At 38.7% G+C, this 21,437-nt stretch overlaps 1 protein-coding gene across 1 annotated transcript in view; it reads left to right on the top strand.

Moving 5' to 3' along the window:
- The first annotated feature begins 1,443 nt into the window (after window positions 1-1,443).
- The window catches only part of plcb1l (phospholipase C beta 1-like), a 114,694-nt gene continuing 94,700 nt past the window's right edge, over window positions 1,444-21,437 (top strand). Inside the window, exons 1-2 of the mRNA XM_015001910.2 lie at window positions 1,444-2,031; window positions 6,735-6,812. Coding sequence (XP_014857396.2) covers window positions 1,933-2,031; window positions 6,735-6,812 — 177 coding nt within the window. The 5' untranslated portion in view covers window positions 1,444-1,932. The remainder of the gene's footprint in view (window positions 2,032-6,734; window positions 6,813-21,437) is intronic.

Here is a 21,437-nt window from a genome sequence, read left to right on the forward strand (position 1 = left end):
ATTGATGGTGTTTGGTATTATTTCTCATGGTGACCCCAAAAAAAGCATCTGACAATGACAGAAGGCCTTCCCAAGCTGATTTGCATACAAATGGCTTTGGCTAGAAGATACATAAACCTTTGGAATATTCCAGTGAGCACCACTGGAGCCAATAAATATAAGTGGAAAGAAAAATAAATTCACTATAAGTCATCCAGAACCACATAATCCTTGTAAATGTTTTGGGAAATTTATGAGAAGAATTGAAGTTCAGAGAGGACAGAAGATAAATATCTGAAGACAATATGTGTGAAAAACTGGGCAAGAATCACTCAAGGGCGACGCTAGTTCTCCTTCTAATACATTTTAGAAAGCATGTTCATTACTATACCTTCCCATTTTTATTTGGAACTTAATTGATGGGCTTAATTGTCTTAATGTCTTTGAATGTGTGGATTTCTTGTATTTCCTTTTCACACAGTACATTTTTGATATATTTGAAGCATTTATTTTGGTTGAAATTTCGACAATTATGGATGGGTTACAGTCAATGAGAGCCCCAACGTAATCAGAATATTGGATGAAAATACACTCTCTCTGATGAATGATGTAAAAAATAGAAAACCTATGTTCATAACATGGCCCACATAATCAAGGGCAAAACTTCTGCTTTCATAGTTATCCAGGAGACAGTTGACAAATGACACAAAACCACAAAGGGCTACGCTAATGAAGGTGGCAACTATTAATGGAAAGTTGAATGAAAGGGAAAAAATGATTGAAAAGTGCACAAAGCATGCAGGTTGGGTTGATAAATTTGTCTTTATACAGATAAAGACAAATTTGCATGTCATGCTAAATAAAGGCCCGAGAGTCTGGAGTGTAGAGGATGGAACGTTGTCACCTACTGGTGTTGGTCCACCGTGTTTCATCAAGTTCAAAGTTGGTGCAGCTGCTAGTGGGAGACTTGCCACCTGCTCATGATGCCCAAGGTACCTGTGTCTGCTTTAATTACCATGGTGGTACCACTGTGCTTTGGTAGACTTCAATCTGCTCTGATGTAAATCTCAGAGACCACAATGTAGGCGAGCTGAAAACAACCCGATTTTTCCCAACACCTCAGCAGAGGTCGACTGCCTCCATGCCTTATATTCACCAACCAGGCATTAAGTGCAAACACTCTGCAGTACATTTTGGGTTTGTTATTTTTCATTGAAACATTTCATTACATTTGTGATAAATGCATATGTTATATCTGAGTTTGACTTTTTGAATTACTGAAATAAATTAAGTTTTTCATTATCTAATTTTTGATGAAAATTTGGAGGAAAATTTTCATTTTTCATTTCCCCCTCGACAGTCCTCATCATAAAAGCACATCCTGCCATCTACCAAAACAGGAATAATATTCCTGGTACTATAGCGTTATTACAGTGTCAGCCTTGTGTGCACCTGCTACTATAACATCTAATTTATCAGCTTGGGGCCAGTGCGCGCGCATCGTACTGCCACGGACACACGGAGGCGCCAGAACACTTAAAGCATCGATCCTGTCCTGATATTGACTTGTAGCTCCAATTTCAAACCAGACGTGAAACTCATTCAGATGCCTCCCTCTTTCTCCACTGCTCTGTCTCTCTCTGGAAGCTCGTTTTTAGCTGCATGTCATTCAGTCGTTCAGTCAGTCAGTCAGTGGCTCCGCTCCGCTGCGCCTGCGCCTGTCTCTCCAGCTCTCCAAAACCGAAACGCGCCACCGCTACCGCCGCCGCCGCCGCCACTGCGGGCATGACATACTACAAGCAGTAGTGATAGTGGGTTTCCATCTCCCGGCTTTTGAGAGGATTTAACAAAAAAAAAAAAAAAAAAGGAGGGAGACGTGGAGACATAAAAGAAGAACAGAGGGAAGAGATACATTTCTGGCCGTGCCGTGCGTCGAGAGGAGTGGATGAGTCAATGGCTGGGGCACAGCCTGGAGTTCATGCGTTGCAGCTCAAACCAGTGTCCGTTCCGGAGTGCCTCCGAAAGGGCAGCAAATTTATGAAATGGGATGATGTAAGTAATGGATAGACAAACCAGCAGTATTTTTTTATATTTTTATTTCTAATTATGACGACATCTCTGCATAATTTCTATGCGCTTTATTTGCATGCACATGGTCCAATGTAACATGTTACACAATCTATAAGCGACTCATGCAACAACACATCGAGTATGTATTTGCAGTGGGGACTGCAGTGACAGGGGCTCAGTGCTTTACCTTCATGCTTTAATCTAGGAATGCTGCAAGAATGCAGCACCCTGACATGCGCTTTGTTTACATCTTAATGCAGAGTATTTGTAGGAGTACACGCGAGTGAGTGCACGTGCCTTTTCCAAAGCTCGTGCGTCAATGAAATTGACATTTCACAGCTCATCTTACTTCTGCTTGTTCCCTTTATTTTTATGGGTTTATATGAACACCAGCACTGTAGTTGACATGAAAAGACTTAAGTTCAGTAAAATTTCAAACTGAATCACCTTTCTCAAGAAATAGATGAACACTCACCTCTACTAATCTTGCACTGACTTCAGACAAAGCTGCCACTCTTCAGATTAAGTTCAAGTTGCTGACATCAAAAGTAGAAATTGAAAGGGACTTTTGTTGTGATCCAGTTACAACCAATTTGAATAACTGTGCTTTTCTCTTCTTTCCTCAACCTGGGTGCAGGCCTGTGCACAGTGTGAGGATTTGCATGTGATTATTTATATTTGAAACATGTTTTTCCCTTTTTCCTGGAATATTTTTCCCTCTACTAACAACACCTGGAAATGAGCTTTAAGTGGTGGGGGTACTCTAATTATTAGTGAAAGAAATCTGAAATTTGTTTAATTCACAGTTCTTGTATACTTTATAGTGGCCTTAATAAATGATCTTGCTTTTAATTTATGGCCATCTTGAAATATAAATTCACAAGCCTTTTGGTGAAAATGCATGTTATTTTATTTGACTCCAGGTGAGCCAAGCACAGCACAGATGGATGAGGGTTGCAGAAGTGCGAATACAGTCAGTCCAGACGGCAGTGAGGAAATCGTGCACATTCGCAAACATTCCATTCTGTCAATCATCAGAGGACTTGTGAAACACTTTAATTTAATTGCCAAAGAGTGGTCATTCCATCAGCTTTGTCTTTGTTGTAAAACGGGGCGTCAAGTGTGAGTCGTTTCCTCAAACGGCCATGTTTGCAGTCTTTGGCACATGCAGCTGTATCTCCAGACCCAAATGCCTGCCAGGCCTTTCCTGTGAAATACAGACATACCCTCAGATACTTTCTCTGGGTCATTTCCCATCCAGGTCCTTCCCATTTCCTTCCCGTGTCATTTCGTGGAAAGAATCACAGCGGAATAGGAAGACCAATTAAGAGAGGGGAACTATAACGAATAGAAAGTGGAGAAGAATTATATTAAATTATTATTATTTTTTTTTATAACAGCTTTGGGTTTGGGGTTTTTTCCCCCCCACACGAAATTGTGTAGGTCACAAGAAACAAGATATGGATATGCCTCTTTCATTCATGCTTTCCTCTGATGTGGGTTTTACTTATCTATGCTTCTACTTTGCCGAAAATTAAATTTTGTGCTTCTCGCGAGGTGCACGAATGATGTAAAATTTGTTCATGGTGCAGAAATCACATACAATAATATTATATATGAACAGCAGCTATGATTTTATGGAAAAGCAGGCAGTATGAGAAACGGAGGTAAACTCCAGCACAAGACTGTTGGGGAAAGAAAGGACAATCTGATCGCCTCTAAATGTTTGCCGAAGTCCCACAGAAAGGCGGTTGCATATTATTTGTTTTTACTAAGTCAGTCAGACACTTTGCATTTCTATTGAACTGTTTCAGTCATTTCAAATTAAACTGTTGACTGTAACAACTTTCAAAAAGCTGTCAGTAGTTCAGACAAAAGCTGAAAGCTCAACATGATCAAATGGAGCGACTTTCCTGTGATAAATTCAGCCTTCCTGTTATCTGCTGGAAGTATTAGTCACACCATCCCATTGCCTGAATGAACTGAAGACATTTTGCAAAAAAAAAAGTTTTATTTCAAAAAGCTTCTTTTATCTAGCAACTTTTAAACACCGCACTTCCCTTAGTAAAGTCTTTCACATTTTAAAGCATTTTTGTCATCAGGACATGATACTGCCTTGATGCATTTACTAATCAGTAATCAATATCTGATTTGTCATTTGAGCAGGATTATCAATAAATGACAAATGCTAAAAACTAGTTGATTTCTAGGTACGTCTCTATTGATAAATGGAGGCTAAGGCAAAACCTACTTTGTCATTATGATTTGTGGAATATATATATATATATATATATATATATATATATATATACTACTGGATCTATAAAAAGGTTACTTTGGAATCATCCCCATTTTTTGTATGATGCACTCTGAAAGAGATCTTATCTGTCTGCACAAGGGAGCTTAAAATCCAGTGAAAGTAGCAGGATATGTCATTAGGAGACAGACCAGAAATGTGCAGAACTCAAATCTCCTCAGTAACATTCCCCCTTAGGTGAGCGCTAATGGCACAGATGCTTTGCTAAAAAAATAAAAAATAATAATAATGACAGTCTTTCTTGGCAGGGACCAGTGACCTCAGGGTGTGTACTTTTGTCATTCATTCTGCCCTTCGTTTGACAAAAATAAGACCACAGCTTGCTAAGGTTCTCCAGACAAATGACATTAATAAGAAAAAAAAAAAGCTAAACTAAAAGCAGATGGGAAATGTTCATTCTTGGCTCACCAGAAACAATAGACATTTGTTGAAAACAAAAGGAACACACAAACAGTTGGTTTTTCTTAGAAAAATGAAACGCAATAATACAAACCACTGGAAGTTTCTGTGTGGTTTTTTTTTTCAGTCCCAAGAGAAAATCTTCACTTAGAGCCCATAATAGCTTAATGTGTTTGTTATGGTGGCTGTGGAGAGTTAAGACATTAAGAAGCTGGTGAAAATGACTGCTCTCACATCATTAGGTTGATTCCCAGAGCTCACAAACCATCCTTTATTCCTTCCACTAACATCAGAACCAATCCATCAAATGCCACATCCTGTCCCACTGCATAAATGCTTGAACTGGTTTAATGGAAATGCGAACGTTTTGACGAAAAGTTGTTGATCCACTTCATTACTAATTCATTTCCTAGGAATCACTGATGTGTTTATTGAGTGCGGGAAATTTATATTTATCAGTAAAAGTGGAGTTGGAGTAACTTAAAGGCAGACAGTGACTTTTATGAAGATTTTATGTAATAGAGTACATGAGCATATCGGGAGAATGAAAATCTAAATAGTGATGGTTCTTTTATCCTGATGCCCCACAAAACATATATCCATATGAACAAGAAATATAAATTTGCACTTTCCTATTTATAATTTTCTTCCACAATTCACAATTTTCTGCTTCTCTGTATTTTTTTCTATCACCTGCAATTTCAAATTATTTGGGCTGGTGGATGTGACGCACCAACAAATGAAAGAAAAAGTATGAATAGGTTTGCATGCCCCTTACTAAGCACTAGCATAAAGCGGGGTGTTCTACTATCACCCCATGCAGGTTTTTCTCACTCAGTCAAGCCTACAAAGATTGTGCAATCATGTGTGCACAACCAAAACTGATACTTGCGAGTCTTTATTAGATTTCAAATGAATGTTGAGTTGCCATAGTGAGCATCCCTATAGCAAATGCTTCTCAGAACATGTCATTCATTCACTTTTCACTCAGTTCTTTTCTTCCTGTATTCGCTTTCCCCTCTAACCTCTTCAGTGTCCACATGGATCTTAGTATTGCTCAGTCACGGAGTAAGTGTGTGATTTTTTTTCTACGATGTTTTATTCTGTTGAAGCAATTTTATTTCAACACAATAAAATGATTTATTATTGTTCTCTGCACCACAGTACAGTTGGATCCGAGGTCTACAAGCTCCAAGTCGAATGGTTTCATGATATGTTGAACATTAAGTGCCATGGGGTCACACAAATAGATCCAGTCTCGCCATTAGCTCTGCCTCCAAATGCTGTGTTAGGGACCTCATTAGTTGCCTCATGGAGACACTTTGAAGATTTTGTTGCTCCGTGCAGCAAATATGGTTTGATTTCCCTGATATCACAGATATGTCTGATTGAAGAGGACAATATGCTGCTGTTCAGCTGAACTGCTGCCACAATGCGATGCTGGGGAAAAAAAGAAAAAGAAAAAAAGGGCAAAGCCTCTTTCTTTTTATAGTGGCATCCAATAATATCTGACGTTGCTATGTGCGCCTCAGGGTCAAACTGTGTCTGTGAAACATGGGACCGTCTTTCTGTAGAAGCTGTGGGAAAGCATTTCCCCTTTTGCAAGACGGGAAAATGGTAACATCAGCTTTAAAACAACCTGCAGCCATGAGTGCAGCCGCGGCAATTACACTCACACGCCAGGGAGCTGGTCATTTGTGGCAGTGCCTCGTCATGAATTGAAAAGTACCCTATAAGGAAAGGATTGTGCGTAAAGTGCAACATAAACAGAGGTTTTAATGTCATTTCAGACTCTGGAATGCAAGTGTTGTTGGGGGGGGGAAGTATGCTTTGATGCTGACAGGAAAATTAACCGGTTTACCCCAGGGAATATTCCGTCATATGTACGTGCGTATAAGCCACAAGAGGGATGCAGTGTTACATGGTGACACGCTAATTGACTCCAGATGTCTTGTCTTTCTTACTACAGGATTCCACCACTGTGACCCCTGTGACTCTAACAGTTGACCCCAAAGGCTACTTCCTGTACTGGATTGACCAGAACAAGGTAAAAACACCAAGCTTTTAAGTCTGTCGAAGGGTTTTTAGTCTGAATTTTGGACTACATGCTTACAAAGCTGCAAGACAACAACATTCTTCTATTAGGTTTATATAACATTTAGTTGTTGTTGCAGCAGCGGCATAAACAGTTGTTTTCCGCATTTCTGTTGTGAAATGATCAAAACTTACAATTAGGTTGGAATCTTGTGTATTCTTTGTGTTATTGCTAGTCTGAAGGCTTTGTGTGTGCTTTGATGGATGCAAAGCAAGGACAAACTATCACAGGCATTTGTTACTATGTTAACAATCTGACTACAGGCAAAACTGCAAAATTGTGAAGAACATATTGTAGTTGTTGCAGTTGCTTTAAAAAAAAATCAGACTCACAGGCTTAAATTTGAACAAGTGTCAAAGTTAGGAAGTAATATAAACATTTATCTGCAGGTTACAAAAATAAGATAGCTCTTTGTGCTTACAAACAATCTATAATGTAGTCTTGCATGATGCAGGTTAAATAATAGGTGGCTGTCATGAGATTCTCACAATATGATAAAAAAAAGGTAGACACGCCATATTTCTTTGACGTTATAAAACTTTCATCTGAAAAATGTAAACATCAGAGTATATTATGTTTTCATTGCTTTTCTTTAAACTATAAAGAAACAAATTCTCCTATTGCTAAACTATTTTTAACGTAATGATCATTGCTGTTTATCAAAACATTGCTGTTGTACAAAGCATTTAATTCTTTTGATTTGCATGCATAAGAAGACATATGGACAAACTACCATTTCAGTTAAGAAGGACGGTCTATACCTTTTCAGTATTTTGCTCTTTAAAGAGTAACAAGAAGTGGATAATAGCTCTTTAATCAGTTGGTCTAAGCTGCCTTAATAAGAGTGATCAATTGTGTTGTTTTTGTTTGTGTACGAGTGCCGGTGTTTTTTGCTATGGGAAGTCTTTACAAACAACTATATTTGTCTTTTAAGTGAGGAAAGAAAAGTGCAGGATTCTTTTTTCAGCCATCTGGCCGGTAGCGTGCAGCAACATGTGGGGGAGTGGCAAAAATGTGTTGCACTGTAATCCACACACTGGTCCTTTTTGCACTTTTTGTGGCCTTAAACCGTCACAACTGTATGAAAACAGCAGCATGAAACCATAATTTCAGAAACCTTTTTGTACCATGGTAGTGTGCTTCATTCTTTGAAACATTACCAAATCAAAAATCATGACCTGGTTGTAACAAGCAATAACTTCAGCTATTCCACTGTCCGGCCATTATGTTGAATGCAGTACTGAAAAGTGAACTGTGTGGTGGCCCTCTGTTGTCGTTGTGGCCTCATTAATCTATCTCGTCGGACACTTTTATTTGTTGGAGATCTGTTACAAACTCTTGGGCTATGTTTACTACGAACACAGGGTAACTTTATTGTGCTTATATTGAAAAAGAAACACACACACACACACACACACCCAGATCCAGACTAAACTGCACTTTCTATCGTTATACCTTCCAGTTGCCTGCCATTTTGTGCTTGGCCAAATTGATCCGTTCCCACAAAGGAAGGTGTGGCTTAAGCAGTAAAAGAACTGTGTTGAGAAAACTGTTTCACCCGGAGTGCTTAACATGACACCTGTGAGAATACTCTGTTGTTTTGTGCCTTCAGTTATTACCGAAAGACACCAGGAGCAATGTTGTGAAATTACCTCTGTCTGATCATGCTAATGTTGATTATTAAGTTTATTTGCTAGGGACAGACACACATAGACAAACTGAACAGAACATCAGTCCCATGTCTGCGTCATAGTGCAATAGCAACAGCTAATTCGCAGCACTTGTCCCTCGATGGGCTTTTTAGCAGTACCTCTGATGTGACAAAGCACTTCCTCCTAGCTTACTTTGGTAAAAGTGGGCATAATTTGCACTACTTCCAGTTTGTTCTGTTTATTTGGATATGCAGTACAGCGGTTGAGCTCAGGGACTTTAGTGATTTGAACATAGATCTGCTTGTCCAACGCCTCCAAACAGCTTGATAGACATAATGTGTTCCTGTTCTATTTATGCGTAGAACTTTATCAGCAGTGTTAGTCTGGCGGAGACTAATTAATAGCAAGAATTGATTTGATGCTTTCCTAGATGAGCATATTTTACTGCTGTGATGGCAGAGCACAGACAGGAGTGCTGACCGAGACTTAACCTCGGCACACAAGGAGTCTTCCAACTCCTGCTTTGTAACAGGCTAAGGATGTGATTAAGTTGCCAGCCTAATGTAAATAATACACTGTCTGTGGAAAAAGAGGCAGTGTCTGCAGGGAAAGTGAACGGTTCTATTAAGCAATTAACAAGGGAAGAGAGCAAGTGAGAGATAAACTGCGAGTGTTACTCGCTAAGAAAATTGAGAGAGTCTGGGACAGGTTGGCATTAGTTCACTATTATTTCCTGTCCCTCCATTATGAGGCAGGGAGTTGGAATGATGAGGCTTTTGCATCAATGTGTCTGGATCTGCTTGTGTGTATTTATGGATGTGGATGTCTGCTCTGTCTCCCAGCACTGAGAACAATCCTGCAGCTCGCACATAATAACTCAAGCTGATACCAAGCAAAGCCTAGGCAAAACTCTGTTAGGGCATAAAGAAAGACATCCACTATCTTGCTTTGCGCCACTGTGTGTTCGTATGCATTTGTGAAGATGCCTTGTCCCATGTGTTTGCTAACATTTATTCATTATGGTATTAGACATCTGTGCAGCAGACCGATTTGAGCAAGCTGTAACGCTTTGTCCAGTTGTTACGGGTGTTTGTGGTGGCCTGCAGAGTAAAAGCATTCCTTGGATTCTTCAGAAGCAAAGCAGAACTGTACTCAGTGTGCCAACTGTGCTGACTTTTAAACTGTCATTACCGCTGATGGATTTAGGCATTTCCTGTACTTAATGTTTTACTGTGTAATGAACTTCTTGAAGCAGCACTCATTTAGGGCAAGCAAAGTGGTTCCAGTGCTAAACCAAACCTGATGCTAGAGTGTGAAAAAAAAAAAAAGTTTCCCACTGCTAGATAACCAGCTTGGTACTAGACCATTTTGTCACTAAAAATCTTTCTTCTAGTGGTCATGACTTAATTAAATAGACAACGTAAGTAATGTAGGTACTATGCTTCACCCATTCTAACATTTAGAATATGGGCTGCTGCTATTACTTTTGTCATTTAGCATGATTTGCAGTCATACGTGGGATCCTCAATCCTAGATTTGAGGACCTAGTCAGTGGTTTTGAAGGTTGTTTAAAATCTTGATTGGTAGATTAATACATCAATGCAAGTGAATGTTTGATGGTTACTTTTCTAAACCAGTACTAGAATCAGTTTGGCAGGAAAAAAAAAGTCCCATTCCCAAACTACAGAATTGTTTAAATATTTGAATACTTGTTCCGTCCTGTGAGAGAAAACCCCTTTTTAGTTAATTAATATATTAATGAAACATGGAATATTAGTAATGGACACTTGCCAGAACAAGGCCACAAGATTTTAAACAAAAAAAAAAGAATATTTCTGTTCCTATGGTCTCACAGTAATTGAGTCCTTCCATGATTAACAGGTGTGGCAATCTAAATGAGTAATTAATCTAAACTTTTCATTAAACAAAAACAAGAAAAAAAACACAGCTCTGAAAACATGATTGTTTGCAGATTGATTTTAAACAATATAATATTATATAACTGTGTTGGTGCTGCAATTGTACCAGACGACAGCATCATAGCTTCACCCACTTGTGCAAGAAAGGAGCTTTAGATTCACTTTTCAGTTTTTATACAACATGTTCCTGATGATACTGATCGTGAAATAGATTTGCAATAGGTGTTAAATGTTTCTTCATTTTTGTTACGTCTTTTCCCGTCTCTGATCTTCAGCGTTTCTTTTTTTTCTCTCTAGTACTGTGGTATTCAAGTGTCCTGTGGTAAATCCTGTCGAAGTGTAAAAACACACATTTATCCAGCCATTATGTGACTTTTCAGGGAACTGTAAAGGAAATGTAGGTAACCTGTCAATGGCAGCAACTCACCACATGAGCTTAAAGAGCCTGGATCTAATGATAAGCTTAATTTGATTTTTCACGTCCCTCCCTTCGCTATTGGACTCTTGCCAAAGCAAAACCTCTGACAAAGCTGGTTCTGTTGCGGAGAATTCAAATGCAGCAGTCTGGTGTAGCTCCAAGGTGTTTCACTTTCTCTGCTTGGTAACAGGTGTAAACTGTTTAGAGGTGCTAGCTGTGTTGTTATGCTTCACACTGCTACATTCTCACTCAGGACACGGCTATGTAAATTATTGCTGTAATAAATTTCCCACGTTTGCATGTGTTTTGGTTCATAGTTCATCCGGACGGCTTCTTTCTAGTTTCTGCAGGTTCTCTTTCTTCTTTTGAAAGACTGGCTTCAGTAAACATTTTTCACAAATTCACAAGTGGAAAAAACAAATAGATGATGTCCCGTCACACATCAGGAATGTATTAACAGCATTGTGTGTAATCACAGATAATAGTTTTCTCAGTTATTAATAAAACTCATGATTTTTTTTTCCTCATAAAGAAGCCGTTTTAAGTTGGAAAACCAGGAACAGGAATATTTTGGGGGCCAGTGTTAAGAACTTAATAAAATACTTCCTCCCATGTTTTGGCCTTTCTGCTTCTGTGACTGAAAAAAAAAAGGTTTTTACCTAGAGAAGGAAATAGATCGCATTATTTTTTTTTACCTGCTCAGCCAGCACTATCCAGAAGTTGCTATTTTCTATGTTGGATGACATCTTGGCCAAATCCATTCATCTGGCCAAATATATTATCACCATATAAAATGTAAATGCATGGTGTTCACAATATGTTGTTGTGCCACAAATTGCATCAGGATTGTCTTTTGTGTCTTTGATGTTGCACACATTGCCATTGTGACGAGGATTTTAGTTTGATTTATTGTGCAGCTCTAAAAGGTGGATAAAGCATTCATCCAAAACCAGTGAAAATTTGCAAAGAACAAAATCCCCGCACTTTTATCTGCATTTGAAGCTGCATTCGATTTCTTTTATTGTTTTATTACTTTGTTGCAGTTACAGTCATAGTAACAAGAGGAAGTCTTTTCTTAGATATTCTGATTCAACTCAGATGACCACATTTATACGCACCATTTTTAAGATGGACACTTATATTTAGCTTAACACTTGACGGAGGCTGCTGTAAACCCGAAGTCCTCCACTTGTTTGGAATCATGCTGTGGTAATGTCAGGCACGAACAGGTGGCTGCACAGGTTAAAAATACACTCGGACGTCTAGTGGTTGTGGCTGCTTTTAGTGGGAGGAGCAATGGAGCAGTACAACACCGAGAGGTGGAGTGACTCAGTTAAATTAACACCCTTTTAGTTTAGTTGCCATGGTTGCCTTGTGACAGCATACACCTTGGAAATGTCACATTCTCTCTCTCTCTCGTCGCCCCGCTCATATTCTGAGGAACATTGCCACTTGGAAACTGATATCATTGTTTCCGTCTACGTGTGTTTGTGTGCGCGCGCGCGTGTATGCGAGTGTGTATATCCCGCTAAGCAGGCTGTGGTTGTAACAAAAGGTTAAACACTTTCTCTCGGGAGATTTATGTTTCGGGAGTGTGCCAATTTCAGGACGTTCCCTTGACAAGCACTCAGCGTATGGCACTGAATGATGTTCAGAGGTGAAGCACAGGCCACCCCGGGCCAAAACCAGACTTACACAGTTGGCAGCTGGTATGCGACGGCCGACTCTTGAATGAAGCTCCAATTGAGCTAATGCACAGCAAGAGTCCAGCCCTTTAATGCACACTTGAACAAAACCACACACCTTTTCCTCCCAGCTCTGTCATAGCAGAACTCACACGTCTGTTTTTTACCCACACAGCAATTTTCCGTGATTACAGAGGCTGCTGCTCCTCCACCTCCGTCAGCAACTATATGGGGTGGAGAGACAAGGTATAAATCTGCAGCCAATCGACTGAAAGTGAATTGCGGCCTCTGCCAAGTTATAGCTGGGCACACAAAGGCCATATTTCACCTGTATCAGTCGTGAGCGAAAGGGAGTGAGTGTGGATGAGAAATATTAGGGAAATGAATATGACAAAGCTCATGGATAAGAAACGTTATCATATTTCACATTTTGGTGACGTCGGTTAGTCTGACATTTTATTTTCAGAATGACTGGATCAGGTAGTTTAAAGCTACCAGGACTACATTTAAAACCTCCTCTGTCTTTTGTAGCTCAGTAATTAGTTACTAAAGCTTGTAGTTATATTATTTGAAATAACAGGCTGTGGTTGTTTTTTTCCTTGTTTGTGATGACATTATTATTTTGCTGTTGCGTAGTTGATATTAACCACACCCAAACATTAAGTAACAAGCTGTCCATCGAGTTGCTGTGTTTACAAACTGAGACAATACTTACACCCAATGCTGGATGAAAAGTATTCAATCTTGAACTTAAAAAAAAAAATTAAGTGTAAGATTAAGATTTTATGTCTTAATGTTTAGTGTTGGGTTTAGTTTTCTGAACAAAAACATTCTAAAAGAAAATGTCATTTAATGTCTTTGCAGTGAAGAGCTGTATATTTAGATAGCTCGTCATATTGCTGGCTGTGATGAGTGAGAAGCCATTTTGAAAAATGCAGAATCAAAAGCAGGAAAACATTATCAAACGTTTTAGACCGAACACTTCCTGAGTGCCTCAAGCAAGCTTTGTTTGCATCACAACTTCTCCCTGGATGCAGATTAGGAGCTTTCTCCTCTACTGGGTTGTTGAACAATTCATGCTCAAACAGGCAGCCACACAGAAACACTTTAGAGAAGGACGAGAGTTTGTTCGCAAAACCTTTTGCTGCAGCTGCATAAGGGAGTCTTTTTTCTGTGCCGTCTTAGAGTCCTTTGGCTGATTAAACGGTTCCCATTGCCAAAGTTGTTCAATGTGATTCCCAAAGCTTCAGCAGAGTCTGCCACGGTAACAGAAACAAAGGTGTTGCAGCAGTCAAGCAGCTCAGACTTGGCAGCAAAGAACAGCACCAACAGTAAGACACCAAATCCAAGTAACAACAGGAGTCTGCTATCTCCCAACTCGAAATTACTGATATTGTTTTTGCCTCTAACATTTATGGAGTTTAGTGTTGATAATTAGGGATTTAAAAGGTGAGATGGAACAAAAAGAATATTTTGACTTTCATATTAGGCATTTCCATGTGGGGTCTGAATTGATCCAGAAATTCTCCATCACAATAACCTGTAGCTGTAAAGCACAAGCTGCAGGAGAAACCTTCCTTCTTGTCGTGCATAATAAAAATCAACCCTTTTCCAGACAAACAAAATTAGACTCCTAAAATTAAATCAGCCAAGCCATTTTACAGGTTTATTACATAAATAGATCATATTTCTGGATTAGAGGCCTGTTTGTTGTAAGACAACAGCTTGTGTTAGTCTAATCAGGCATAACGTATTTGGCTGCTTGTTTAAAAACGACAGAAGAATGAAGAGGTTGATTAATCCTCTCAATATCTCATGAGTCCAGGTATTTATAACATTTACACTGGCCTGTTTTTCACCACTTATTCATGCATAATTTCTGGTATGTGGATTTATGTCAGCCATCTCTCTTCACAACGATTGCAGTTTGACTTTGTCTGCTAAAAACTGACGCTCTATGATGACAGAAAAGCCCACTGTGAGGCAAGGAAGGGAATGGAAAAGAAAGAATTAAATGAGAAAGTATGACTTGATTCAGATGCAAACAACTCTCATAAACCATGTCTTTTCTGGATTATAGCATCTTAATCTGTAGAAAATCCTCTCTTGTAACATAAAATAAGGATGCCTCACTGTTTGCACTGTAAAGACTTTTTGATCTTGCTCCCTGAAATGCATGGTTAAAAGTGATTACGTTAAATTGAATCAGGTCTGATACACTTTCATTTTGTCTATTTCTGTTCCACTCTTTCTTTCTGTCTGACTCTATTTTTTTTTTGTTTTAGTTTCTTATTATTGTCTAATAAAAGCTGATTACCGCGTCAGCTTTTATTAAAAACTGTTAAATATTTGCCAACACTTAAGCAAACTTGTTTGGTTGTGTGAATACAGTGTTACAGGAATACAACTACTTAAGTTAAAAGCCTACAGGGTTCTAGAAACCCTGTAGAAAGTAAATAAATTAAACCAACATAAACTTTCAAACCACATCCATGTAATAGCTGTGCCCAAGTTTGTAGCTTTCACATTGAAAAAAAAAATTCCCCAAACCAAGCTTGATTTGAATAGATTTAAATGTGCAACGGAGCCCAAGCTGCTCCTGTCTCTGTTGATTATAAATTTGCATGGCAGAGACAGAACTGATCTGTGAGCAGAGTCCTACATTACCTGTCAACGTCAGCCTGTGTGGGGTCGTTTCCTCTTTGCTTCCTCTTTGCTTTATTGTCCTTCTGTGGCTGTTGTCTTACAGGTTTAACCCAGCTAATATTATAAATACAGGAGTAGTTATAAATAATAACTTAAATTACTGCAGCTGTTAAATTTTTCCTGAAAAAGTCTCACGCTAATCCTTATCTGATGTTTCAACTTGTCTTCAAGCTATGTCTGAAGGCATGATGCAAAACACATGTAGATGTATTGTAAATATAGGGATCTGTGTGATCTGCACCTCAGAAATGGAGAAGGATTTTCAGCTTTGTGTGTGGACGCTGGGTCTTTTGTTCTGTGTTGCCCTGCAATGACCCATTCAGAGTGTACCGCTCTCTCACTCAGCGAATTACACAGCTGAGCCTGGAAAAGTGTGTACTGAAGACCCTGACACGTCTGATGCATATCTTGGTTTTCACTGTTTTCTTACAAACCTGAGGCCTTTTCTGGATTTATACTAAGATTAACTTACTCATTAATGGTTAGTCTGTGGGCTGTGGTGCTGTGGTGCAGTTGGTAGAGCTGTTGCCTTGCAGCAAGAAGGTTCTGGGTTCAATTCCCAGCCTGGGGTCTTTCTGCAAGGAGCTTGCATGTTCTCCCTGTGCATGCATGGGTTCTCTCCGGGTACTCCAGCTTCCTCCCACAGTCCAAAAACATGACTGTCAGGTTAATTGGTCTCTCTAAATTTTCCCTAGGAGTGTGTGTGCATGGTTGTTTGTCCTCTCTATCTTTGTGTCCCTGCAACCAACTGTCCTTTCCAATATGATGACTGCACACACTGACATTGCGATGACAATATGTTTTAAATATATTGTGCAGCCCATACGTCTCAATGCATTTAGCTAAAAGATACAAGAATCCTGTAAGGTTTAATTGTTCCATCGTCCTTCTCCTCCTATCTACTTAAAGCAATAACCAAGCCCAGTTGCCATGACAATCCAACAGCTTGTTTTTCGTAACACCCCCCTCCCGGCAAGGATTTTACTGCCATCCCTGCTCCAAACCAGGTGGCTGCTTTCCTCTGAGAGCCCTTTCAAATTAAAGCATTCAGTGGAAAGACTTTAAAGCCCAGATCAAACTTCCATTCTCTCTTATCTGACGCTTTGATGGAGACCTTTAATGGCTTCCGTTGCTCATCAGTTTGTTTTTGTGTTAATGTGGCTCTTAAAACTTAAAAGGAAACTTTAAATGCGTATCCTGCTCATTTTTCAATTAAAGCAAGTATCAATGTTCTTTCCCTTTTTCTTCACGGGTTTTAAACTAAGCAGAGAAGCAAATGTTCCCCGTTTTGTTACGCAATTCGGTTTTCCTTTGTTGTAATTGAAACTATGCAGTGTGGACCACACTTCCGTCTCAGTAATTAATTTCTTCCATTATTTTTTTTTTTCCTCAGTTTTTCATCTGCGCTGTCACAGGGAAAAATATGAAAAATTGAATTGAAGGAGTATTGTCGTCAGAACCTTATACTTTAAATTATCCACACTTCTTCTGCAGGAAGCCTTGGGGAAATTCATCAATAATGTTACTACTGTTTCATACCAGTATAAATAATTTTGCTGTTTTTGTCTTTGTGCTACTTGAAGGATCTAATAAAGAAGAAGAAACCCAATTTTTAGGAGCGTTTAGATGCAACACTAATGCATGTAAAATTCCAGAGTTTCTATAAATGGTGTTGCACATTAATCTGGGCGCATCTTCAGATGACTCAAGTGTCTGTATGAGTCTTCCCACCTGGCTAAATATTACATTAGCATGAAAAATCCAAGTTCATAACACTTTGAATTTATTAGCCATCAAAACAGTCCTTTGCAATATGAATACTGCGCACACTGACATTGCGATGATGATATTTTTGTGATCTATTGTGTACCCCTTCACGAGCTGTTTCTGTGTTTTATCTTCATTTATCTTTTTGTCTGATCACTCGCTTAAATGACTTTTGGGAACAGCATTTGACCAGAGGAGTGAACGTGAGTGTTGTGACCCACAAGCTTTTTCTGATGGGTTTTTGAACATAGTAAAATCATCAGATGGATGGATATTTGCTTGAAAATAATCTAGATATCCCTGAAGATACCAGTCCCTCCCAAAGAATAGTTCCCTTCATTCTCTTGTGGGGATGGAAAATGAGCTTTTGGTCAGTTCAGTTTGTCGATATAGTTCAAACTGTTTTATTTTTTAAGACTCTTTTCCACAGACCTCATCAACGTCTAGGAGACAAAACCTCAGACACTCTAGCAGCGTGTTATTATTGCAAACATAGATTTGCAATAATTTTGCACAGATGTTTTATTTAACGAGAGTAAACCAATCATAGGAGTCCGACCTTCATACGTGCTTTAGATCTGTTTATGCTTAAATACTCCAGATGTAAATGGTTGCATTATTCTTGCAGTTTGTCACTAAGCACTGCAGGAGTCTGCTAATGACCAATCCTTTTAAATCAAGTGGATTCAAGCAGGGAAACATCCAACACAGGATAATCAGTGGCAGGAATTGCTTAACACATTATAGGGAATGTTTACAGCTGACTTTAATATTCTGTATCGTCTGTGTCCTGTCGCATCAGCAAAATCACATTTATGTCTCATATCAAAGTCTTAAATTGGAAGCTACAATTTTGTGTAATTTTGTTCTGATTAAATTGAAGATGCTTTTTTTGTAAATCATTGGGGATTTCCAATAACTTCCTTGTTTGTTTCGGAGTTAAAATGGAGGGAAAAATTCAAAATTAATTAAACTTGAATAATGGGCAATCTGATATTAAATAGAGTAACTATATATTGGATATAATAAGTAATAGTTGCGAAGAAGTGAGCAGCATTTTTGCATTTTTGTCTGACTTCCATTTTTATTTTCACTTCTAGGGGCCCAGTGGTTTTCATTTACTACTTCCTTCCTTAATGACAAAATTTCCCTTTTGTTGATTTACAAGGGACAGCGTAAACCTTATTATATGAGCAAAATGAGACGGATAAAGTGTCTTGTTAGTCAACATGAAGATTTCATTAAGTTCAAAAGCTTCATCCGGAAAATGAAAAAAGTCTTAAATAATTTTAGATGAACATGTTTAGCCTTTCTGAGTTTCACTTTATTCTCGCTGTCCTATTTGTCGTGCAGATGATCACACTGCACTGATTCGTTACCCTTGGTGCTATTGTTGTTTAGCCTCTTTGCCCTTCTCTTTTCTAACGTTTTCCACTCTTAACTGATGCGTAAGACATGCTTTTCCACATTCGTTGCAAGGCCTCAGTGAATTCATTCTGCTGGAGGCATCAGTACAATTGATGGCTTACACTCAAGTCCCAATTTGTTAATAAGGCAATTACAGGCTTTTTGCTTTTGAACAATGTTCAGGGCTTCCTGCACATAAAGGAATGACCAATTGCTCTAATGAGCGACAAGGAAAAGAGGTTTTAACTGCATTGCAAAGACCTAGAGTGGTCAATTGGATTGCTAGAACAGAAAACCACAGATAACAAATGGGGCCATAATGTCCTCTCGCTACACACATCTGCTGTTTCCATTTGAAGAAAAATTCAATAAAATCATATATATGCAGTTTCTCATTTTTAAAATGCTGAATAACTTCCCAGAATCCTCTTTTTTGCATTTAATGCCACAGAGAAATATAGCATCTACAAACCTTGATATATTACCAAATTTATTGAAAATAATTAAATGTGTACTAGGCTTTGTACTAAAGAACACTGAAGTCATACATCATCTCGCAGAAGTAATCAAAGCCCTTGAACATTTTCACATTTTGTCATGTTACACTTCAAACTTCGGTGAATTTTATTTAGCTTTCCCTTTAAATTAAACACAGATTGACTTTTGAAACCTGTTGCACATAACTGTATTTATACATTGGAGCTTGTGGTTGTACTGTCACAAAATGTGCAAAAGTTCTTACTTACGCCTGCTCTGCAAGATTTGACGTTTCGGTTCAGTGTTGGTTGACATAGTAATTATGTCTGTCAATAACGCTGTTGTCCATCTCTATATTATTTTTTCGTTTGGATGCCCCTCTTTTCCGAGCGCGGCTCCATTTCCGCTTGAGCAGCTAAGTGTGTCACAAATGTGGGTCACTTGTCTTCACTCCTCACTAAAGTCAATTCAATTTGGTGAACTGATATGAAGGTATCAAATTTAAACAGCTTTGAGGTGCTCAGGGGCAAGACGAAAGGCACAGCAGACGGCCACACTTAAAATACCAGCTCCTCCCTGAGAGCCTTCCTCGACAGATGCATAACAGGAGGAAGAGGAACAACACCTGCCCCCTTACAGCGGAGACAGAGACGGATTTGGACAAACCCATTTTTAATTGTTCATCAGCAAAATACGAAAGGGCCATTAAAACCTTTCAAGCAGATTTCACTTTATAACCACATCATGGTTTTCTAATAATTACTCTGTGTGCATCAGAGGTTTCTGTCTCCTATGAATCCGATGACAAACACACATAATTATCTATGGTTTCTCTGACAGGAAAACAAATAAACTTTATCCGGCTTCCGAGTGGCGGTAAGCGGACTATGAAGCACGGCCACTACATCAGCATAGGGATTATTAGAGACTAATGTGCATTCTGATTTATTGAAATTTTATTTGTTTTTCAATTTTAGCATCCATTCTTAAGCCAGCGTTCTTCAGTTTCTCTGCTAAAAGTTAACAGAATGATATCTTCTCTTTGCAAAGGTTTTTTGATGAGTTAGTAATTATAAGGATAACTTTTTCATTTTTTTAAGATTCTTTTTGCCCTAGTGGCCTTTATTTGATAGTTAATCGACAGGAAAGTGGGCAATGAGAGAAGGGGAAAGACATGCAGCAAAGGTCGCCAAGGCTGGCAATCAAACCTGCTACAGCCGCGTCGAGGACTAAGGCCTCCATATGTGGGTTGTGCTTAATCCCTGCGCCACTACAGCACACCTTATAAAGATAACTTAAATGTTTTTTTTTCTTTTGAATAAGTAATACCACACTGGAAGTATTTGGTTCCACTGGTGCTGCTCTAGTTATTTTGTTTATGCAGCCAACATTAGGAATATTTTTGCCTCATCATAGATGTGTTTATTACAGAACCTTAAGCAATTTTAAAATGATTTGATGTGCTGACTAAAGCAGCCGTCTTTGCCGTTTGTGTATATCCTGTCATGCCAGACGGTCTGCTGCTCTACCACATTTTGTTGAATGACTTTCAAGAGATTTTTGGCAGGTTAGTTTAACCATCTGCTCATCACTACCTCTGTAGCCGCTTGGCAAACTCACAGTCCTGTCAACATCAGCCATAAGAGGCAGGGTAAATGTGAAGAAAGCATCCAATGTCATTCCCTTTTTTCTTTCAATAAGGTAATATATCCAATTTTCTTATAGGTGTCCGTAACCATGTCTGTTTAATGGTCAGAGTAATTCTAAAATAAGAACCTTAGCTTCCTGAACCGAAGGAAGATTCTCCCTCATATCATTTTAATAGCCTTGTCAGAATTCATCTTCTTTAATATATTGTTATAAAAGACTACATTTCTACTAGAACTGTAAATAATCTCTTTCACAACAAGCATGAGTTTTGATTACTCACTGGGTGTCCACAGTAAATACATTTGTTTGAAACTAACCATTCGCAACAATACAATTAATTGTTGTAAAAGCTATTAGGTTATGTTATACACTTTATATTTAGGTTTTTATGTATGTTTCCACTGTTTTTCCTCAGTCTTGCTGTCATAAATGTAGACAGGCCTCTATCAGAAACAGTATAACACGACTGCATTTCTGGTGCTGTAAGAAATGTCTTATTTCTTTTCACTGAGTCAACGCGCTGTCTTCTGCTCTCTGTCTTTATCCTTCCAGCAGTGTGGTGCTGATTTAAAAAAGAGAAAAGGCAAGTGCAAGGAGAAGGGAAGGATCAGAAGAAAAATGTTTAAGAGTCGCAGAGAGAAAGAGAAAGACAGACAGATTTGCCTGTAGAAAGAAAATAAGAATGCATTTTTTTTAGCAGCCTGCTTTTGTCCTGACTTCAAAGGCCCTGCATTTTGCACTTAAAACACATCTAAATGAGGTTACGTGAAGGATGAGAGCCAACACTGTACTGTACATGCCACTGGATTCGAGCAGAGCAACACATTGACACATTGCTCACTTTCAGCTTATAGAGTGACTATATATGTGGTAGAATTACAAATATCTGGACATTT

The sequence above is a fragment of the Poecilia mexicana genome, unplaced genomic scaffold, assembly GCF_051168715.1.
Source record: "Poecilia mexicana isolate PSO_F unplaced genomic scaffold, ASM5116871v1 scaffold_21, whole genome shotgun sequence".
Taxonomy (NCBI): domain Eukaryota; kingdom Metazoa; phylum Chordata; class Actinopteri; order Cyprinodontiformes; family Poeciliidae; genus Poecilia; species Poecilia mexicana.